This window comes from Eleutherodactylus coqui, chromosome 5, assembly GCF_035609145.1.
Source record: "Eleutherodactylus coqui strain aEleCoq1 chromosome 5, aEleCoq1.hap1, whole genome shotgun sequence".
Lineage (NCBI taxonomy): Eukaryota > Metazoa > Chordata > Amphibia > Anura > Eleutherodactylidae > Eleutherodactylus > Eleutherodactylus coqui.
Genome location: NC_089841.1, coordinates 196,742,592 through 196,766,351, shown reverse-complemented (window position 1 = coordinate 196,766,351; position 23,760 = coordinate 196,742,592). Strand labels below are relative to the sequence as shown.

The window sequence follows — 23,760 nt, the reverse complement described above, 5'->3', positions numbered from 1 at the left end:
GTCCTCGATACCTTTCTATCCAGGATGATACCATGTGAAACGGAGAACAAAGGGGTCTCCGTCTCACTCATTGAACCCTAGAGTTTCATCCCTGTTTCTCTCCCCATGTAGTTTTCTGCATAGAAGATGGAAACCCAAGACAGAACCTGCGCAGGAAAGATAAACACAATGTCAAAAAAGAATAACACATATACAATGATATATGAAAAAATCACCAAGAAACTGCTCCGTATTAACAGAAATCAGGTGCGAGCCTCAGGACCCTAACTCCAACACAAAAATAGTCAGCACTCCAATGGATTCAGTGAAAGGAGTGTTGGACGCTTGACCAATATATGTCATACATGCACATATGGCTGAACAAAGTGTCCAGTTTAATTACTAAATCCCTTGGACTTCTGTGTGGTAATTAATAAGGATGCCTATGGGACACACCGCTTGTATGCAAAGAAAAATTGGATTGTCTACTAAGCAGAAATGTAAAAATGTTGGATTTTATGCTAAACATCTTAGAATGGTGAGCTAATGGGCCACACTATGAAAGGACAGTTGGCCCAAGTCAAACACTCGCTTGCTTGGAAACTGAGTGTTGTAGCAGTGCTGGGGTCGTTGCCAGGTTGACGGAGTCCGGTGTGGGTTTTAGACATGGTCCTGCACCTTCTAGCTTAGTAGGTGTGACGCAATGTGCTCACATGATTAGCTGAATATTTAGCTGGGATCGAGAGGAAGCTAAGGTGCTGTAAACTGTCATTTGCTCGCTGTCTGAGCTGGCAGTTAGTGGCTCCTGTGGTCAGCATGGTGTCCACTGTTCCTTACTCCAGATGGCTCTGTGTGCTGCAGCTTGTTCTACTTAAGCTAAGTGCTGTGTTTTATTTTGTTTTGTCCTTTATCAGTTTGCCCAATAGGGTTACTTAGGTTCCAGGTACAAGTGCAGGCCCGCATCTATCGACGCGATCAGTCTGCTGTGTTAGGCAGGGGTCTCTCCCTCGTTCGCTACATATTAAGGGAAAGACTTCCCATTTATTATTTGTTGGTTTGTTTTGGCCGCTGCACTGTGAGCAATTATTGTGCACGTCTGCAGGTGCTGGTCCAGCCCGTCCTATGCAGACATAACACTGGGGTCTGTGAACTGGCGGTGCTCAGCGTTTCAAAAGGATCAAAACTTCTAGCCAGCATAAATAGGCAAATAGCGTCATTCACCAGTAAAAATAAAACAGCGGTTACTTTATTCCACAGACAGCATACACAGGCGTAGATGCAGACAGATGCAATAGATGGCAACAGCTGTTTCACTATTTTCCCTTTATGCTAGCTACAAAGCTTGACAAAGACCTAATATGGTTGAAATGCTGCTCATGTACTGCTGAATGAGCACACTTTATATCTGAAGCAAGATTGGAAGTGCTGTGGTCTTCTTCGCTTTGTATGATTCACAAGTTGTCCATTGACCAGGACCTCGAGCACCACCTCTTATGGACAATGCTATTAACTTTACTATAGTATGTATTGACCATGTATTGATCTCCCCACTACTCACATAACTAACTGCCTGACTTGAGGAGGGAATACTTTTTGGTTGGCTCTCAGTTTTTTCTTTGATTTCTCCAATGTAAGTTTCAGTTTCTGCTCCAGTAGATTTTTCTGGCAATGGCATCTTCTCCAGAATAGCTGACCTAATCAGAGACAGAGAGTACAATCAATTCATGCTTGCTATTCCCATGAGTTTGGATAGAGTTACTGTAAATTATATTGTTGGTTTGGCATAACAAAGTTTTACACAAGTATTGTTTAAATGGGCAGTCCGATGACACGTTCACCCATGGGCAACCATTATGATGAGTGAATGTTGCTATTCTTGGACTTAATTCTGTTCAGATTCAAGCAGTGTTTCTAAAGATGATGGAACTCTCCTGGGTCTGTCTTATAAACTGATATGATATACTATATGCATGTAGAAGACTGAATCCAACACACACTCAAAAAATAGTGCTTTAGTAAATTTGACCCCCTTATGTTTCCTCTTAACTATTACACTTTTTTCATATAATTTTCTGTAGCAAATCTCTCATAATGTGTTAACTCTTGTGAAAGACAAAAAAGGGAACCAATGCTGACAGAGTCCCAGAGATTTATATAGAAGATATGTTTTATATTATCATTATTTTACACAAGAACTCTATAAATGGAATCCTCTCTCCAAACTATTTGACTACAGAACAAACTGAAGAATGCAGTACTTTCCCGGATGTGCCGAGAAGACTTGGCCAGGATTTGAGGGTACTGCGCCTTATTGCAGTCTGTGCAAGTGGCTGGGTATTCAATTGCTTCAGAGTGCATCAAAGTGAATCACAGGGTTGTAGGACCCCAGAATGTGCCCAAAAGATGTATATATATATATATATATATATATATATATATATATATACACATACATACATACATACACACATACACAGCTCTGCAACTCTTTTAGGGCTCAGTCACACGGGCGCATCGGCACCCGTACACAGGCACCGATGCACCCTGTGTGACTGAGCCCTTACTGCAGGAAGAAGACGGCCGTACCCCAAGACGGACGTCTCTCTGAAGCTCTGAAGAAAGAACACATGACCAGCAATGAAGCCGGTCACATGTTCTTTCTCCCGGCGCTGCAGAGAGACGTCCGTCTTGAGGTACGGCCGCCTTCCTCCTGCAGTAACACGGGCGCCGATGCATATCTGCCTAAAACATTATGTATATTTATATCTATCTATCTATACACACACACATATATATATATATATATATGTTGCAGGCAGGAATTTATACACGGTGCAGAAACTACCACATTCATATGTATGTAACTAATTTTTTGGGCATAGACATCTCTGCAGTCTAGTTGACAAATCCTTATAAAGCCAAGGATCCCCAATACAATGAATACAATTTGTCTAGAGAACCTCCTGATCAGGTCCTTAAGTGAAGCGGCTGAATATTCAGTAAAGATAGTTAGTAGTTACCATATTGAGACAATGAGTTGTTGCTTTGGCACCAGTAAGCCAAGCTCCAGTAAGAATGCATTACTACAATGATGTGCTTGAGTTGAGTTAGAGCTTTGTTTTCAGCCTTATTATAGAAGCATTCTTTCGTTTTCATCAGCATCATTTTGCTTACATGTAAATAGAATACGCCAGAAATCTTTCTTTTTATTAGAAGAGACATTTTTATCCAAAACATATTTCGGCAGTGTATATGTGACAGCACGTCCCCACATGACCTGCGTAGAACAATTTATACCTCATGTGATCGTATTTCTTGAATAGTGCATTGTATTCTACTGCTCTCTGCTGTAACTCCACATCATGACAACATCCATATATAGACACCACTCGACGGATACGGCTGGGGGAAAAAGAAGGGAAAAAAGAGACAATTCATACTTTCCATGATTGCTTTAAAAAAGCGATTTTCTAATCGCAAGAACCTTATAGGCTACTTACTTTATTGTGTCGCTGAAGCGTGTGCTAAGTTTCATGATTGCTGTTAGGGTGTATGCCCGCGTGCTTGCTAGGGAAATATGTGACTGTAGAACACCTTCCAGTACATCAAGGACATCATCCTCTGTCACCTGAAAGTATTTATCATACTAGAGTTAACTTATGTAATACTGTATGTACTGCACATAATACTGTTTGAGTAACAGCCTTTGACGCCTTAGGCAAATTTCACATAAGGCAGAATATTCCGCAACAGCGATGCAGAATGCGCCATCCAAGGATTCCGCACCCAAATCTGCATGACTAACTGCGGATTTTGATGCGGAATTGCTAGCAGAATTCCGCTATTTTCAATTCCACATGTTATCAATGTAGATTTTGGAGCTGAATATCAGAGTGGTCATAAATGGCTGCACATCCAAGTGGAAGAATGTATCAACTGGGGTACTACAAGGCTCTCTCCTGGGCCCAGTGTTGTTCAACTTTTTTATAAATGGTCTAGAGGAGGGAAATGATGGGAAACTGATCAAATTTGCTGACGACACAAAGCTAGGAGGCATAGCTAACACTAGGGAAGAGAGAGAGAGAGTATTCAAAAAGATCTAGAAAAGCTTGAACAGTGAGCGGCGACTAACAGAATGGCATTTAACAAGGAGAAATATGAAGTCCTACATCTAGACAAGAAAAATGAAAAAAAAGTGCATACAGAAGGGGAGGAATTGGGCTAAGCAGCAGCACATGTGAAAAAGACTTGGGTATACTAATAGATCATAAACTGAACATGAGTCAACAATGTGATGCAGCAGCGAAAAGGGCAAACACAATTCTGGGATGTATTAAGAGAAGCATAGAGTCTAGATCATGTGAGGATCACAGTGCAGAGGGATCAGCCCTATTCTCATTTGCACAAGGAAAAACTAGAAGCAATGGGATGAAACTGAAAGGGAGGAGACACAGATTAGATATTAGAGAAAACTTTCTGACAGTGAGGGTGATCAATGAGTGGAACAGGTTATCATAGGAGGTGCGGAGTTCTCCTTCAATGGAAGTGTTCAAACAAAGGCTGGACAAATATCTGTCTGGGATGACTTAGTGAATCCTGCACTGACCAGGGGGTTGGAACAGATGACCCTGGAGGTCCCTTCCAACTCTGCCATACTATGATTCTATATTCCACAAGAGGGCGTATTCCACAATGCTATTCCATCCCATGTGAAAGATCTCTTATTAAACATGTTGTCGACATACATGCTGCAATAATCACTGCCAGCAATAGAAACTGCTGTCAGGACATTTTTGCACACGTACGTAAAGAAGGACACGATGACAATGTGATTGCGGATCATGGGTTTAACATTAAGTGCACTTGTTGCAGAAGAGGTGGGGTATGGACAATGGTAACTTTGCAATGGTGCTAACATTTGCATACATGGCATGACAATATCCAGAGCTTCAAGCTTCTATTCTTAGCAGGAACATTGGCTTGCATTTCATACCGGTACAGGATGGATGATTTGCATCCCGTACTTCTGTAATAGATCTTTAAAGGGGTTTGCCAAGTTCTTTTTAACCAATAGCTATAAAAATAATAAACTAGCTTATACTCAGCCATCACGGATCCCTGGAGCTCCAATGCTGCATCTGCCAATCTCTCCGCCAGCGCTGGGTTTTCAAGCTGCAGTCAGCCTATATACTGAATGTCACAGACTGACTGCAGACGATCACAGGCCTCAGCGGGGCAGGTAGCTGCTTTATAACCTGTCACTGAATGCTGTCTAACGTGGACCGAAAATAGAATACAAAATATCTACAATCAAAAAATTGGAAACCATCCCAAGTCAAGAATGTTTCAGTGTTGCAGTATCAAAAGTCGCAGCTTGGCTAATTAATTGATGTGACAGACTTATGACTGCATGTGCCTTGATAAACGCATCACAACACGCATCACGGCCATTAACCTTCAAATTGACTAAGGCGGACCTCATACTTGCGATAAAAGCGCGCGATTTCCATGAGATTCGAGATGGAGTAAAAACACAGAATTATAAAAATGATGAATTTCAATGGTTTCATTCCCATTTGCGATCTTTTCACTCCTGCGATGTTGCAATAAAAGAAAAATTGCAGCATGTCCTATCTTTCTGCGTTTTGTGATTCTTTATCAGCCATGTTTCCCTATGGAGCCAACTTTTTATCGCAACGCATGAACTTGCGATTTTCATGCCATGCAATACGTTTTTAACATTAAAAAGTCCAAGGCAAGAATATTCTTAAGAGGAAGCATCACTGACTCTCAAAAAACGCCTGAACCCAATTGTAATTTTTCCATGATTTTATTGCAGCAAGATAGCGATCGCCAGTGTGAAGGAGCCCTAAGGCTGCTTTCACACCTGCGTTAGGGTTACGTCTCTCTGCTCCATTTTTGAAGGAGAGAAACTGATATAAAACTCCCCCCCCCCCCCCTCCACCCCCCATTGATTTCAATATGCTTTCAAAAGAATAGAAAGCAAGATGGAAGTCCGGCTGGATTGAAACATGGTGTCATGAATAAGTCGTAAGCCTGAATGGTGCACTACATGTACCATGTGGCCTGCCACCCTGTATATACTTTATCTGTGTGCAAGAACAGTACTAGCATGGGATGTTTTTACCTGCATGCTTTTAACCCTTTCCAATCTAATTTTGGATTCAGGGTTTCCTAAAAGGCTTTCTCTTTTTGCTGTTATACAGCGGTGCCATCTGCTGGCTAAAGCCATTGTGTGTGCACCAGAGAGGCTCCAACAGCGGAGTGGCTGGCAATAGACGGTAAGAATACCCTGTCGGACGTCTTCTGACATTTGAGCTGTACAAGCTTCAATCAGAATGTAGGAGTAAATTGGAAAGGGTTAAAGTGTATGGCCACTTTCTGTGAATTGTTTCGTCTGTTTAGACATAGGCCCCATTCACATATGTGTCAGAGGCTCCGAAAATACACAAATATGTTGATAAATGTAGACTAAAGTCCCTTTCACATCTATGTTGGAGGCTCGGTTCTGAGCCCCTAGCGTAGATGTGGCACACAATCTTAGACAAAATTGCTCAACATACTGTGCTATTTCACCCGGGAACACTCTGTCCGGCATGCCAGAATAGGCAATTTAAAGCATTTTTGCAATACATTTTATCAGCCTAATCTATACATTTTCTTTAAAAAACCCTCTTCTGCTCTGTATCTAGTTGAAGACGGTAGCCTAAGATAAAACAATACAGCCGTTAGACAACCACATGTATGATGGTGCTAAAGAGTATCTGGTCATTTAGGATAGAGATATTCTCTCTGGTTAGAGATTCACGTAAAACTGTTTGGGGTAAACAGACACGATCGGCTGGGGAAAATACAAAATCTCCAGAAATGTTGTTCATATTGCTCTCTTGTATTTTGGTGTTATGCAATCAGTTGAAGACTTACCTGTATAACTTCCTCTTCTTCACAGGCTCCAATTACTAGGAGGTCGCCATACTCCCCGATGCACCATGCTGCCACCTGAACTAATGGTTGCTGGATAGACAATAGGACATTATCTCAATACATAATTGTGATTGGTAAACAGAAGATTTTATTGCAGTGCTCACTTATCTCTTACACATTAGGGCATCAAACCCATGAATGTCAACTCTGACGCTAAGCTGCTTCCTAACTTTCAATGCTAGCTTTACATTAAAATGCAATACATTAAGGCTACATGCACATGGGCACTACTTGGGTTGGAAAGCACACAGACATCCTTTCCGTGTGCTGTCCGAGTCGGGAGGTATATCATATATGAGGAGAGCACCTAGAAGGTGAGTGAGGAGACTTATAAGGCCATGCATGCTCCTCTGGGTAATATATATGAGGAACATCACACATGGATATGCACCATTTTCTTCCAAGAATTGAGCAAAAATTAGACATTGTGAATACACCGATTCATATGAATAGGTCCTATTTTTGTCTGATTTTGTACCAATATGCTCATATTCGTTTACAAGGACTTGGATTGGTGCATATCACACCATATATTGTACATGTAGTGTTCATATGCACTTAGCACAGACCAAACCATTAACTATCCTCTAAGTCGACAGGCAGTGTTAAAAACTTTGATAAACACTTTGCAAACACTAACCGAAATGGTAGTATTCACCCAAGTCTTAACAAACATTAGTTGAGTTTTGTTACAAGGACTTTGTCCTTTTTCCGACTTTGTGCAGTTGAAACGATCCTATATTATATCTATCCCTTAGGTTCCTTTAACATGAAGCAACAAACTGTTCACCTGAGCAAACAAGTCATTTACTTTAAAATGCAGTCATTTTATACAAGCAGATTGATTGCATGAGTGATCAGCCGATAGTTATACCTCCCGACACCCCTCCATCTCAGCTTGGCCCAGTGTTCATGTGTTCTGAATGGAGAGAGTGGAGTAAAGCCCCATTTACATGGAATGAGTATCGTTCAGATAAAACAAATGAAACGGCTGAGTTTAAATTGTTCAGTTTATACACGAGCCAACGGCTAAGGAGAATTGCAGGCTTCTTATTAGTCGTTCAATTACGTCCGGCATAAAAATCATCGCCGGCTGCAACGAGAGTCATGCAGTCTATACGGGCTGCCCAAGAGCGATTGAGCTGGTGACGATGTCACCAGCTTGTTCCATTGGGCAAATGGCCCGTATGAAAGGGAAATAACCAGTTGCCAGACAACTCTGGTGGTGACTTTTTTTTCTTGAGAACAAAAGTATTGGGCCTGTTGAAGTCCAATTCTTCCTTTCCATCAAGGGCGTAACTATAGAGGATGCAGGGGATGCGGTTGCACCCGGGCCCAGGAGCCTTAGGGGGGCCCATAAGGCCTCTCTTCTCCATATAGGAAGCCCAGTACTATGAATAAAGCATTATAGTTGGGGCCCCGTTCCAGGTTTTGCATTGGGCCCAGGAGCTCCAAGTTACACCTCTGCTTTCCATGTTATGTGTCATTGGATCCAATGACACATGATATAGACATTAGCTGGTTCACAGGGAAATCCGTTAGTTCAGCCAATATTTATCTAATGTGCACGGTTACCTTTAAAATGAATTTCCTCATTAGGAGCTATATCACATTAGACAGAGATGTAGGTTTCAAATATATAAAGACATTTGTTGTGAAAAGAACAAATGGATATATCTATGAGCCGACGGGATCAGATTTAGTGCTGTCACAATAAGCTTTGTTACGTGATCATTCCTCGGCTTTATTATAGACTCGGCAGTCCTCCGCTCGCAGTTCTCACGGTGCACGCCTCTAGATTTTCCACCTACTATACAATAGATGTATTCCAGATACCTGCACAATATCCCTTCTCACGGCTTTGTAGAGTCTCTGAACAATGTAGCCATGCAGCTCGGAGGACCCACTGATCAGCTGAATAAGGTGTGAAACTGCATCATCACGAACACTCTCCCCGGCCTGGAAAATAATAGCCAGTACTTCTCATGTCACCACTTTGTCCAGAAAACAATATAAGTTATCTCTACATTCCATTACTTTCACTGCACTATGTCAAGTAAGAGCATTTCCACTGAAAATAAAAAAAAAACCTTCTCATATTACATTTTCTTGTTTCTTTCTATTAAAAAAGTCCCTAAGGGAATTGTCCGCAGGACGCAGTGCAGATACGGATTTTGTCAATTAGTACAGATTCTGTTGAGTTTTTAACTGGAGAATGCATGCTGCAGAGCATCTTACAGAATTCCCTGCTTTTTTATGCAGACTTGAATTTCTGTATATTACAAATTTGCTACAACAGTTTCACAAGATGTCCCTAATTCCGCAGCAGAAAGCTTTTTCACTGCAGGTTTTGAAGTAAAGATGATGATTTTAACAGGTGAGGAATTCAAGCCCCATAGGGATAACATTGTGAAATGTCCGCATAGATTAACCCTTTGCAATCCAATTTTGGATTCAGGGTTTCCTAGGGTCTTTCTCTTTCTGCCATTGTACAGTGGTGCTATCTGCTGGCTAGAGCCCGTACTGCGGTATGGGACATGCTGGAGAGGCCCCCAACAACAGAGCAGCCAGTAATGTACAGTAAGAATACCCTGCCAGATGTCTTCCGACATCAGAGCCGTACAGCCTTCAATCAGAATGTCGTCAGACGTCACACAGTGGATTGGAAAGGGTTAATTCCATCCTGTGGGAAAGGTCCCTTAGGCTGGGTTCACATGGGGCGTAATTGCCACGGAATTTCCGTGCAGACTTTCTGCACGGAAATTCCGCCCGTGGCTTTTTATCCCGGGATTAGCCAGCAAAGTGGACGCGATTTGCAAAAATCCCATCCACATGCTGCAGCCAAGCCGCTCTGAAATTGACATGCCGCGCAGAATTCAAAGCCGTGGTATGTCAATTTTTTCCCCGTTTCCCAGCGGCCGCTCTCCTCTCTCAGGGGAGAGACAGCCCAGAGGAATGCAGGCAGCGAAGACGCTTGAAAATCCGCTGTGAAAGGATGCAGGTTTTGAAGCGACATTTCTCCTGCGAAAATGTCTTGCGGTATTTCCGTGCGGTCATTCCTCATGATTTATGTGGGATTTCGGTCCCGTGTGACCCCAGCCTTAGGGTAACACATGCTTAGATACAGGTGTAATCTAAAAGGAGCAGTGAAGAAATTGTACAAAAATGTACAAAGCTATGGCTTACACATGTAGCTTAACCCCTTAAGGATGCAGCTATTTTTTTTTTTTTTCAATTGGGTTTTTTTCCTTCTCACTTTCAAAAATATCTGAACTCTATTATCTTTCAGTCAACGTAGATGTCTGAGGGTTTGTTTTTTGCGGGACGAGTTGTATTTTTTAATGGTACTAGTTAATGTACCATATAATGTACTGATAAAAAAAACTTAAAAAAATTTCTAAGTGGAGAAAATGTAAAAAACCAAACAAAACCCCCCCACAATTTCACCATCTTTGGGTGGGGTTGTTGGAGGAGTCTTATTTTTACGGCATACACAATGCAGGAAAAATACCATGATATCTTTATTCTGGGTCAGTATGATTACAACGATACCAAATTCATTTAGTTCGTTTTTTTGCTGTACTGCTTTTAAAAAATAAAATATCATAAAAAATATATCTATATTTTCTGTTGGCATCTCTGACCCTCATAAATTGTTGTTATCTCTTTGTTGATGGGGTTTTGTGAGGGCTTGTTTTTTGCGGGACGACCTGTGATTTGCATTGGTACTATTTTGGAGTACATACAATTTTTTGATCAGTTTTTGCATTAATTTGACAGATCTGATGTTTACTGATGCAGCGGTACCGAAATACGAGAAAAGGTTTTTCTTCGAACTCTTAGAATCCTTTAATTTTGACAATAAGCTTGTCAAACTTTTTTCCACTTTTATTTATTTAACTTTTAGTCCCCATGGAGGAGTTGAACTGGGAATCATTTGATTGCCTATACCATATACTGCAGTACTTCAGTATTGCAGTATATGGTATTTTGACGGCATTGTACAAGCCCTGCTTAATAGGCAGAAATACATGGCAACCCTGGGGACCTGCAAAGGCCCTGGGCTGCCATGACTACCAAATAGCACTTTGTGATCTCATTGTGTGAGGCCATTAAGGATCCACGAACTTCGATCGGGGCATTTAAATGCCGCTATCAGAACTGGCAGGAACATTTAAAAGGTTAATAGCCGTGATCAGCAAGAACTCTGTTCACGGCTGTTGCAGGCAGGTGTCAGCTGTCAGGCAGCATCCACTGTGCATGGAACAAGCTTGGCTCCCAGGCCCGCTTTATACAAACCCTGGCACTGGACGACATACATGTTTGTCCTTTAGTGTGAAGGGGCTAGATTAGACTGTATGCTCTATGACAAGCCAGTCCGACTTGCAACATGCAAACACAGTGATTGCTTTTAACCTTGTTGTTGACCTTCAGAACCATGGACTAGTCTCTCATGTAGTCTCTTATGCAGCCATATTTACTGCTCTGTCAATGCTTTTCTTCTCAGCTTTTAGCAGCTGTACAGAGAATGGGGCTGGTGCAAGTAAATCAGCCACTCATATCTTCAAAACAGACCCATCTGTATGCAGAATTATGGGGTGGTTATGGGTGATCACTGAATACCATTCATTTACAGGGTTTGGCCCCGTTCCTTCAATAACGTACTGAGTCCTTGTATGCCCATCAAGCTGGTAGACAAGTTTGCAGCATTTAATTTTGCCTTTGTATGTTTTAACTTCTTTAATGATATCTTCCTTTAATGTTGTGACCTTCAAGTAAGTTTTTTACATCAGGCTTCACTGAAGTGACTGGTTTTATATATAAAGAAAAAATAATGAGTTTACTTACTGTGACCAGTGTCTCCATTATGGTATCTATGTGCCAACGCTTGGAAGGAGAAAACCTGGGGAAGGATAGGAAATAAGATAAAATAGTTCCATTCATTTCCATTATGCTTTATTCTTAAGATAAACAACTTCTTATCTGCAGAGGTGGGCTTTTCACCAACAGCTTCTGGTATCCTCTTAATAATCCTCTGAATGTTAACACTAGAAGATCAGCAGAGATAGATCATTTGGGCAGACTGATCTTGTTTTGTAGCATAGTGATGTTTACTGCTTTAAAGGGGCCATCATAAAATTACTTTGGGCTAGGGCTATTCAGCCACATTGCCACAACAGGGGTTGCACAACTAAGGATCACTATGTAACCCTGCAACCTCGCACTCTCATTGAGGTCAATGGGGTCACGGTGCGAGTCTCAGGTTGCCATGACCCAAAACTCGCAAAAAATCTACTGGAGGTTGGATTTTTTTCAACCTGTAGGTCACAGTTACGGCAACCTGTAACTCACATAGTGACTCCATTGACCTCAATAATTATACGAGGTCACAGGGCTACACAGCAATCTTTGTTTGACCCCTGTTGCAGCCAAAAGTCACCATGTAACCCTAGCTTTAAATGACTAACTCAATATACAACCCCTTTCCATATGCCCTATTAGGTGGTCATTGATTGCAGCTTCCTGTTGCAGTGGTGCTTAGATCCCTACCGGATTGACGAAGTCCGGTGCGGGTTTTAGATGTGGTTCTGCACCTTCTTGCTAAGTAGGTGTGACGTAATGTGCTCACATCTGTGGGTAATTATCTGGCTATTTACCTGGGTTGGATACTGAGCTAAGGTGCTGTGTATTGTCAGTTGCTCGCTGTCTGAGCTGGCAATACTGGCTCCCATGGACAGCGTAATATCCGCTGTGACCATACTCCGGATAGCTCTGTGTGCTGTGGCTTCAACGCCAGCTAAGTGCAGTGTTTTATTTTGTTTTGTCCTTTATTTTGTTGGCCAAGTAGGGTTACTTAGGTCCCAGGAACAAGTGCAGGCCCGTCTCTATCAAAGCAATCAGTCTGCCATGTTAGGCAGGGCTCTCTCCCTCGTTCATCTCGTATTTAGGGAAAGACTTCTATGTTATTATTTCATGTTTTGTTTTGGCTGCTGCATGATGAGCAGTTATTGTGCATGTATGCAGGTGCAGGTCCAGCACATCATTTGCAGACGTAACACTTCCCTTGCGTTAGTCATGGAGAAGTGCCGCTAACAAGGAACTCTTCCCTTTCTGGTGGATGTAGCTCATCCTTTTAAATGGATGCCATGTCCAATCTTTCAGCTGCTGACCATTAATGCTGATTTTATTATCCATTATTACTGAATGATCTTACTTTTCTGCACAGAGGAATATTCCTGATGTACATTGCTCCTTAAGTTCTGGTGAGCAGGACTGTAAAAACCTCTGAAGTTCCTTCATCATCACACGAATGTTTGTTTCATTCACAAGTGCAAAACACAAGTCCAGAGCTTTCCTGCAGGAAGCGAATGCAATAATATATGACCAATTTTTTGATATGACCAATGGCTCATAGATATGAGGAACTTAGTGAATACCTATACTAGTACCTGTTTACTGTTGTGTCCGTCTGTCTAAGACACTCCACAATGGTCCCTCTGTGTCTCTGTACTGCTGCATGATCAGACTGCACCAAACGTTGGAGGGATATTAGTGCAACAAATCTGCAAAGGATGCAAGAAAATGAGAGAATATGGATTTCTTTGCTCCTATAGGTTGCAATATATTTTATATAAAGAAGCTGCTACAACTCAGTATATTCATGTTCCTTACAGCAATGAGGAGGAATCTAGTGTATTAAGACACAACAGACACAAAGCCACTGACTTGATAGAATACAAAATAAATCATACAAATGTCAAGTTATTTTGCCCCGATTTGAACATTTCAGTAAAATATGCATTGCTTGAAACAGTCAACCACAGTGATCTGCATTGGGAAATATCAAATACATGAATATTGCTCTGAGCCATTTGACTTATATTTCAAAGATTGCTAAAAACAAAATAATCAAGGAAACAACTATACCTGATGTTTTTATCATTACTTAGAAGAAACCGCCCAAGGATATTAACTGCAAGAACCTGGGATGTGAAGACAAAGAGCCCAATCATATACACAGACAACTCTATAATAAATAATCCATAAAAACTGAGTCCATGGTAGCTGATATAGTAGCCTTTAATGGCTAAATGAAAAAACGATGACAGACAGCAAGCTTTTGAGACTACTTAGGTGTCTTAATCAAGCATGGTTTAAAGGGAATTTGTCACCACTGAACAGCACCATAAAGTAACTTATGGCGCTGTTCCATGAAGTGCCGGTGAGCTGCATGGCCAACTACGTTTTCCAATATAGTTGGGGGAAAAAGTATGCAAAAGGACACCCTGTTGAGATATATCCAGTTCCTAGAAGTCTATGGATACTTCCAGAGTAAAGATTGGGTGATCTATAGAGCATGCATACTGACTGTGGTGTGAGCAGACCCTTATAGAGCTAAGAACAAAAAAGGTTATAACTAGAACTCAAAGGCCTTCATAGAAAAGTTCACTCTAATAGACGTCTGTGAAAAGTGCGTGCAAAGCAGTCTGAAAAGAGTCAGATTTTCAGACAATCTCTGCACTTCACCAGTGGATACAGCAGGAACAAGGGGAGCAGGTGAGTATAAAAAAAAACATATTCCCCCGCTCCCCGTCCCCTCACTGAACAGCATCAAGTTTAGCTAACAAAAAAGAAGGCTGATAGGAGACTTAATAGCGGTCTACAAATATCTGAAGGGCTGTCACAGTGCAGAGGGATCAGCCCTATTCTCATTTGCACAAGGAAAGACAAGAAGCAATGGGATGAAACTGAAAGGGAGGAAACAGATTAGATATTAGAAAAAACTTTCTGACAGTGAGGGTGATCAATGAGTGGAACAGGTTACCACGGGAGGTGGTGAGTTCTCCTTCAATTGAAGTGTTCAAACAGAGGCTGGACACATATCTGTCTGGGATGATTTAGTAAATCCTGCACTGAGCAGGGGGTTGGACCAGATGACCCTGGAGGTCCCTTCTAACTCTACCATTCTGTGATCATAACTTATATCATGGTGCTGTTGGGTAATGACAGGTTCCCTTAAACACAATATCTGAATAATCACCCACTCATATTTATGGTTATGCTTTAGATCACTTGTCCTGTTAACCTCACTGTTCCTGTATCTTTGGTATATAAATATGTAACTTCAGATGTTAGTAAGTAGAGTACTAACAGGGAAGAGGATCAAAGAAGAGATGGTAAGAGTAATGTGAGCAGACAGATTAGTAGAAGCAATGACTGTGACTACTGAACACTGCTGACCTTCTTGATAGGTTCTATTCCCATCACATTAAATGTGAACCCTCTGTGTATATGTCGGATAGTCTCTCATGATATACACTGGGCGTATATTCCAGCTGTATGCAACTGTATGCCATAACGTTACATATGTCTGCCATTGACTCCCACAATAAAATAAATGTATACAGCATCGTCAACTACGTTTTCCAATATAGTTGAAAAATAAAGTATGCAAAAAGTATAAACCCTGTTGAGATATATCCAGTTCTCGGACGTCTATGGATACTTCTAGAGTAGACATTGGTGAACCGCCTAGCCTATACACAGAGCATACATACTGACTCTGGTGTGAACAGAGCCTTAGAGAGCTAGGAAGGAGGGCCATAACTAGAACTCAAAGGCCTTCATAGAAAAGTCAAGGATAGGCCCCTACCACATAGTTGGCGTAACCTGTGATGAAAATAATTAAATCAATATGGCTGCTTTCTCATCTGCGCTTGGGGTTACATTTTTCTGCTCTATTCGGGGAGCAGGAAAGAGGAATCCCCACAGCTGAACAGGTCCTAATGACTATAATGGGGTCCGTTCGGTTTCCGCTCAGCTGCCCACTATTTTACCGGAAGAAAAAGTGCTGCATGCAACGCTATAACATCCAATATTTTGTGCCGGATCTGCAACTGAACTTCTGATTGCAGATATGAATTCGGCCTAACCGCTTTTATTGGAGCAACAACCAATGGATGGACAGTAGTGTTATATAGCATAAAGAAGGAACAATGTGCCTATACCTGAGTGGGCCCTCTCTCAGTCTTTGGGCCCCATAGCAGCTGGTATAGCTGTGGCTATAGCTAAGCATGTAGATGACATGTCTACTGTATGTAGCTTCACCTTTGTAAACTCACCCGTAGGCCACTTGCAGACTTGGTTTCCACAATAGTGAGCACTGTTTCATACAAAACGGCATTACCAGCATTTGTCTGTGTTTCTGTACAAGTGGAAACCTAATATAGAAGTAAGAGCTATTATGTATCACTGTGATGTACAGTACAGTTCCATTAGCTTATGATACAGGTTTTACCAGAGTATAAAAGGAAATATAAAGGGTCCACTAATTAAAGGCAAAATAACTATATTTACTGCATAATGTCGCAAGTTGCAGTGGATTTTTTGCAATATTTGGGTCGTGGTAGTGGCAGCCATACTAGAAGACCACAATGGAGCTCTGGAAACCAGCAGATCCATGGCACACCAACACAAATGGAGGACAAGGTAATATTACTCCCCCTCTTCCAACCCTTGGACAAATTTTGCCCCTAGGACCAAAGAGTTGCTTTAAACTTTTTACACTTTTTATTTCAGTCCCAAGAGTGGACTTATACTCTTTTTACTTTGATTGTGCATGTAATTCTCTACAATATTTCTGTATCATAAGGTATTATAGCAGCCAATTAGACCCTGCCTCTGGTAAGGCCTAATAGACTTCTATAGATGGCAGACCCAGAGGCCATTGTTAGGCCTCTGACTGCCATAGCAATCTGTGATGCTGTGAATGTGATACAAAAGGAGCCCAACTCTATGTAAACTACATAGATGGCGCCATCAGCGAATGACTACAAGGATTAAAGGTTCCTGTGATCCTGGCCATTATAACAAGGGCTCCGCTGTCATTAGACAGTCAAACTCTTGCTATATTCAGCAAGGGACACCCATACCGGACTTATTCCGATGCACTGTAAAAAGTCATGTGCATCAGAGTAAGGCCCTTTAGTGATTGCTGTAAAATATGTATTGGCATTAAAGTGATGGAGTTAAAGCGATTAAACATAATAAACGATCACCTTCATAACATTAAGAACAAGGTTCTCTTACCTGAGCCAGCATGTCACTCATTGCATCACAGACACTCTCGTCATTTTGCCCTAAAACTCTCAATAGTCGTAAAATACGGACCTGGTCGAAGACAAAAGTGATTTAAGAGGCTGCTTAGAAATAATACATCAAATGGACAACAGGAAATATGCATAATGTAAAAGACTTAGCCTACTGAGTGATGTGCAAGGGGGTGCTCTGTTAAGGACTGTGAGAGCCCTGATCCACCCACCTTTACAGTTAATGCGTCCCTGGACTGTGGGACACCAATGGAATAAGCTGGTAATCATTGCTATGCTTTGTAAATGCCATGTTGATGTATATGTTGTTTAACATACACATTATTGCAAGTGTTGTTGTCACTGACCTTTCAACAACTGTGCTTATATGATAGCCAATGTACTGTACTAGCAAAAGTACAAATCAATTATGTGCTGAAAATTCCTTTAGGGCTCAGTCACACGGGCGCATCCGGGCACCAATGCGCCAGTCTTCCTGCAGAATAAGACGGCCGCACTGCAGGTATGGACAACTCTCTGCACCGCTCACAGAAAGAACACTGGCTCCATTGCCGGTCATGTGTTCTTCCTTCTGGCGCTGTGGTGAGTCGTCTGCACTGCGGGTGCGGCCGTCTTCTTCGTGCAGGAAGACGGGCGCATTGGCGCCCGGATGCGCCCGTGCGATTGAGCCCTTAAATTGCTGTCCTCTGCCTGTTGTCAAGTAAAGTCTATCTCTAACAACAGAGAGATAGCAAGAGGGATAACAGAATGTGTGCAGTGTTATCTCATGCTGTCCATAGAAATATATGGATATGGAAAGGGGAGGAGGAGGGAGAGAGAAGCTGAAAAAGTCTTACACAGAGAGGCTGCTGCAGCTAACAGTGTTTACTGTGCCACAGATACTAAAATCACATCTACACTGCTCAGTGTTTTCCAATTCCACTCCTCAACACCCCCCCCCCACCCCCAACAGGTCATGCTTTGAGGGAATCCTACATTACCTGTAGCAATGTCTGAGGCACTGGCAATAATTACATAATCTGTGCAATACTATGAAAAGCCTGACCTGTTGGGGGTTCTTAAGGACTGGAGTTAAAAAAACCTCTGTTTTAAGCTATGCTATTCTGTCAGTGGTAAGCATGTAAGTTGCTTCAACCAGAAGTCCATGTCAAGTGGGTCCAGGTTATATAAGGAGGCAGCTCAGAGCACCTCAGGGTCAATTAAGGAGATAGTTAGAGTATGTATTGGGTAGAGTGCAGGAGGCCATTGTGCACATGTCCTGACTTAATGGGCAATGAGGAGGATTTGTGTTTGGAATTGGGCCTACTGAGGAGAGCAGTGACCCTGAAATCCAATGGAGTGGTTATAGATTGCTATCTATGCTGTGGACTCCTTGGGCCTGCTAGTGTGAGTGCTCCATGAGTAGAGGCAGAAACTGCAAGTGTTTGCAGACCACTTCCGGTTTACAGATTGGACATGCACAAGCCACTTACCTTGAACTAAGTAAGTAACCTGAGACTGTGACTAAGAAAGCTTACCAAAACCTGAAACTGCTTGCTGTTAATTGCACTATGGACTGTATATAGCGGCCCAGTGAATGTTTACTGTCAGCTATTCTTTGGCCAGTGCCAAGAAACTGTTGCCACTACTAACTGCAACTGCCTGTGGAAGTTAAGGTGCTTTTAGACGCTTGTCATTCAAAAAAATATTAAAACGACTGAAAGTGAGCGATAATCGTTTGGTCTATACGTGAGCCAATGACTTAACGACAAGAGAGAATCGTTCACTTCTCGTTCGTCGTTCATTTTATGTGGGCATAAAAATCATTGTTGCCTCGTTCACTTATTGTTCGGTTTAAACAGCAATTGTTCAGTCCCTTTCATTTGCTTATACAGGGACTGAACAATTCTGAATGATTCTCATTTGAATGAGCCAGTGATACCTCTGCCTGTTTAAACAGACTGCACGAGTGCAAACGAGTTAGCGATGACATCATCCGTTCATTTAAATGAGAATCAGCTTGTCCAAAAGGAGCATTACTGTTGAGAACTGTACTTAGAGATTGTTCCATTACTACTGTGAGAGAAGCTATCTTCCATTTTTGTCTTGTAACCTGCTCTTCTCTCAGTCTTTCACTGTCTTTCCTTTAGCTCATATTATTGTTTCAAGCACAAGAATGCAAGGCCATTTACAGATGTCTCCTGAGAAACAGTTCCAATTGGCCTGAGAGAAGTTCTGCCTCTTGTAAGACGTCACTGCACTTGTTGCATTATTAATAACCAATGATAATAAATAAATAATAAGTTATAATAATTACAAGTGAGGCATGTTCTAGCCTCATTTCAAATGTCTTTGTATGAAATACATCTGCGGATTGTCTAATAAATCAGATGACTTCCTATGACATTCAAAGTGTGTGTGATTTGTAAGCTTCTTCGAGCTCGAACATTAAAACACTTAATTTAGCCACCTGAAAACATACCAACTAGCGAATATTTCAGTAACACTATTAAGAACTGACCGGCTCTGTGCCCCAATTCTGTACACAATCTCCAAAACAAAGATGAGGATACTGTGTTGAGATAGACCACAGCCAAATTCTGACTATTACAAACTAGTGATGGCAAAAAAAAGTCAAGTACATGGACAATGTAGCCAAATATCTTATAAATCAAGAGTAACAGATTGAGAAAAGTGAAATAAATCAGTTGAACTATGGAGACAAACCTGTAAAAAGGGGTCGGTGACACCAGACACTGCATGCTCTGGAGAATAGCCAGACATGATCTGCCTGAGTTTTTGCAGGAGTAGTGGAAGTATCTGAAGACAAGAATAATAAATATTCAATATATTTAGCATAATTTATAGTAGTAATAGTCACATGTTTAGCAGCACATTAAAGGCACTGACATCTTTACATGAAAGATGTATAAAGAAGTACCGGTATATTAAAATAAAAAGTATACTTGAACTCTACTGCCACCCTTACAGCAGTAACTGCACCATGCCTGTACTACTATGGTGAGGGGATGGCTCAGATTTAGGTGCTGTGATTATACAATCTGCATACTGCCAATGATCTGGCACATAAGTAGTTTTAGAAAAGTTTAGATTCCCTCTAACTCCAATGGTGGCCTTGCAACAAGATCGCTATGTGCAATGGTCCTAAGGCTTGCAATGTACCAAAGTTTATCAGACCTCACCAATGACCAGGCCCAATAATCTGCCTGTCAATGTAACACTGATAGGCATAATATAGTGCAATACAGTATTGCCCTGTATTACTGAAGCAATCAACAAATTAGAAAGTCTAGTTCCTTAGCAGGAATATTAAAAATACAAAAAAAACTGTTTAGAAAAAAATCTTAATAAAAAAAGTAAACTTTTTTTCCTTACACAATTATTACAAAAAATAAACAAAATAAAAATGTCGGGCTACATGTGTAACTAATAATTTAATCACTCCACATAGTAAAGAACAAAAAAAAAAGGCTGCTTTTTTTTTTGTTCATCCCACCTCTCAAAACACAGGAATAAAAAGTAATCAAAAAGTCTTATGCAAGACAAAATGGTATTAGTAAAAACCACAATAACGTCCTAGAAAAAAACATCCCCCATAAAGCTACGCCAGCGGGCAAATAAAAATGTTATGGGTTTTGGAATAAGGCAACAAAGCAAATTATTTTCTAAAAAAAAAGGATGCCTGTATTACACAAAAGTACAAAAACATTTAAAAAACATATAAAGTTGGTATTGCAGAAATCAGAATAACCTGCACAATAAAATAACGTATTATTTACACCTCATGGCGAAAAGTGTAAAATCAAACCATAAAAAAACAAATGGTGAAATTGCTGTTTTTTTCATCCCACTAAACAAAATTTATGAAAGTCATTCAATACTTTATATGTATCCCAAAATAATAACCATTTTATGTTATATTAATACAATTCATACAGCTACATCAACAAAAAGCTAAAAAGTTATAGTAATATTTTGTGTTTGCAGCTGCTATGAAAATGTATGGGTCACCGTGGTAACTGAGCAGAGACAATCTCTGTTTAGTGTTGCAAACTATGATTAATCATTAATCACTTTAATACATTAATTAGGAGTTCTTGAGTCACTATAGTGTAACTAAACATTGTAAAAACTTTTGATGTGCCTTGATTGTTGAGGTCTGTGTGCTGAGATCCCCACCGATTACTACCGTAAAAGGAGAAGGCAGACACATCCGTCTGAGCGCTGGGCACATTCAACCCTTCTGGGTTTGCTTGGAGCGGTTTACAGAAAGTGTATAGAGGCTGTACACCGCTCCCTGATGACAGCTGAATGGGCACAGCACCCAGATAAGCTCTACTGCCTGTTCATTTTAGCAATCGGACGGGGTCTCAACACCCGGACCTCCACCGATCAAAACTTCTGACATGACTATGCCACATCAGAGGGTTGTAAACTGTTTAGTTACACTTTAATAATGTCTTACTGTAAGGCACAGTGAACCTACCGGTTAGGACTTCTTAGGCTACAATCACATCTGCGTTTTGACATTCAGTCATTTTTCAGTCAGAATTTGTAACACAGACATCGTTGGCTCCCGTTTGTTGGCAGGATTCTGTAATTTTCAATTCCGCATCAAAATCCGCATGTTGCCAGTGTGGATTTAGGCATTGAATATTCCACAGGAGGCCATATTCCACAAAGCTATTGCAGAACAGCCCGTCCTATGTGAAAGGTCCCAAAGACATCAGTCTGTGTAAAGTGAAGGGAATGATGGGAAGCAGTTTGTGTGAAAGGTGAGCAGTCTGCGAGAGAGGGCAGCATGGGCAGCAGTTTGTGTAACATTACTTATTAGAAGTCAAAGCTAGTTGGCATTATTAAAGGGGGCAGCATAATGGAGGTTTGTGACTAGTGTGTGGATGTGGTGGGAAAGCGTGGAGCCAAAATGTTTGTGTTACAAATTCTGCAGAGACGAGTGGTGGCTGGAAAAAGTCGTCATGGTAGTCTGGGCCAGGTAGAGGTGAAAAACGAAAGTGAAAGATACTAATCAGATATGATGTCACCTGTGATCACTGAAGATAACTGCACTGTAGTCACTATCATTGTGTAGAGCTAGTATCTAACCATTATATGGTAAATTCACTATAAGAGATATACTAGAACCAAGCCTAACATGATGGTGGAACAAAACATATGTCTTGAGCCTTGTGCTGCAACAATAAATCACCTAAAAGGCCAGCGATACTGCTAGGAGTGATGAGTAAGAGGCAGCTAAGAAGTGAAGTTGTCCTACGTGCCCCTACCCCTGACGTAGTCCCACAGGATAGTAAAGAACACTGTGGGAACACTTCCTAAAACACCATTAAATATGATAGAATCTGAACATTTAATTACTGGTAGCTCCTATATAAGAATAGAAATGATCCAGCAGGAAGCAGAGGTCGAAGTACTTCCTTTATATTTCCCATTTCTTTTGAATACACTGCTGGCATTGATGCAAAAATGCCACAAAAAACTACCGTGTTTCCCCAAAAATAAGACAGTGTCTTATATTAATTTTTGTTCAAAAAGGTTTAACTTTTTTACATGTATAGCTGTCTGGACACTATTTAAATTGACTTTTTTAATTAACTGTTAGCAGGGCTTAATTTTGGAGTAGGGCTTATATTTCAAGCATCCTCAAAAAGCCTGAAAAATCATTTTGCATCCTCAAAAATTCTGGAAAATCATGTTATGTCTTATTTTCAGGGTATGTCTTATTTTCAGGGAAACAGGGTAGCATGGTAAATGTCAATTTATGCTGTGGAATTCACTGCCTTAAATAAAGGTGTGAAATCCGCATGAAAATCCACACAATTTGGTGCAGATTTACTGCAGCAAATTTGCTGTGGATTTTCTGTTGCAGTAAATTTAAACCTGTGAACATCGTAGCAGGATCCTCATAGTAGGATTCTGTTCACCATCCAGACAAAGACCACAATACATGGGACTTGCATGCACACATAAACTCACCTTGCGAAAACCTTTAATAGCTGTAGGGTGTCGCTGGCAAATTTCTGTCGCCAAAAGAACAGCTCCATAGAACACACCTGAAATAAACCGTCCCCCAATGTTACATGTTTAGATAATTGAGTTTTTCATTGCAATCTACTCAAGAAGTCAGGAGGGAAGTTTTTTCCCTCCAAGTGAGCTAAATTGGCTTTTTTTTTTTGCCTTCTTCTGGACCAACAAGGGCAGGGCGGGATGGGGTGGGGGTAGGGTGGAACAGGCGGAACTAGATGGACATTGTCTTCATTCAGCCTAACATACTATGTTACTCAGTTATATCTCATGCATTCACGGCACCCAACACCCCTCATACACCAGCTGCCCTTCTGCCGTAAGAGTCAATCAGATGCTACACATCTTCAGCACAGTGTCATAATATCAATGTTCCCATCTTTCCACCCCTCAATAAACTTACCATGCCTCTTTTCTGTAAGCAGCATCTCACTGGTTGGGATGAACATTTCCACGATATCAGGGACCTTCCTGATAATGTGTACGGCGCACAAAACAGCCTGTGGGTGTGAATTGAAGGTAAGCAATACAAGTGGTGGCATACAAGGTATGACTGAATGTCAGTGATCCGAAATTCCCTATGTGAGAGAAGTAGAGGCTGAAGGGTTAGTCGTGTGAAGAAACATAA

General features: G+C 41.2%; 1 protein-coding gene across 2 annotated transcripts in view; it reads right to left on the bottom strand.

Annotated features, from left to right (window-relative positions):
- The window catches only part of AP1G2 (adaptor related protein complex 1 subunit gamma 2), a 30,257-nt gene that overhangs the window by 3,195 nt on the left and 3,302 nt on the right, over positions 1–23,760 (bottom strand). For both annotated transcript variants that reach the window (XM_066603983.1, XM_066603984.1), the window contains exons 5-18: positions 23,536–23,632; positions 23,085–23,161; positions 19,800–19,892; positions 17,074–17,154; positions 16,107–16,205; positions 13,912–13,967; positions 13,434–13,547; positions 13,199–13,339; positions 11,833–11,887; positions 8,821–8,943; positions 6,925–7,014; positions 3,480–3,607; positions 3,277–3,381; positions 1,538–1,673 (exon numbers count right to left, since the gene is read on the bottom strand). In XM_066603983.1, the coding sequence (XP_066460080.1) occupies positions 1,538–1,673; positions 3,277–3,381; positions 3,480–3,607; positions 6,925–7,014; positions 8,821–8,943; positions 11,833–11,887; positions 13,199–13,339; positions 13,434–13,547; positions 13,912–13,967; positions 16,107–16,205; positions 17,074–17,154; positions 19,800–19,892; positions 23,085–23,161; positions 23,536–23,632 (1,395 nt within the window). The remainder of the gene's footprint in view (positions 1–1,537; positions 1,674–3,276; positions 3,382–3,479; positions 3,608–6,924; positions 7,015–8,820; positions 8,944–11,832; positions 11,888–13,198; positions 13,340–13,433; positions 13,548–13,911; positions 13,968–16,106; positions 16,206–17,073; positions 17,155–19,799; positions 19,893–23,084; positions 23,162–23,535; positions 23,633–23,760) is intronic.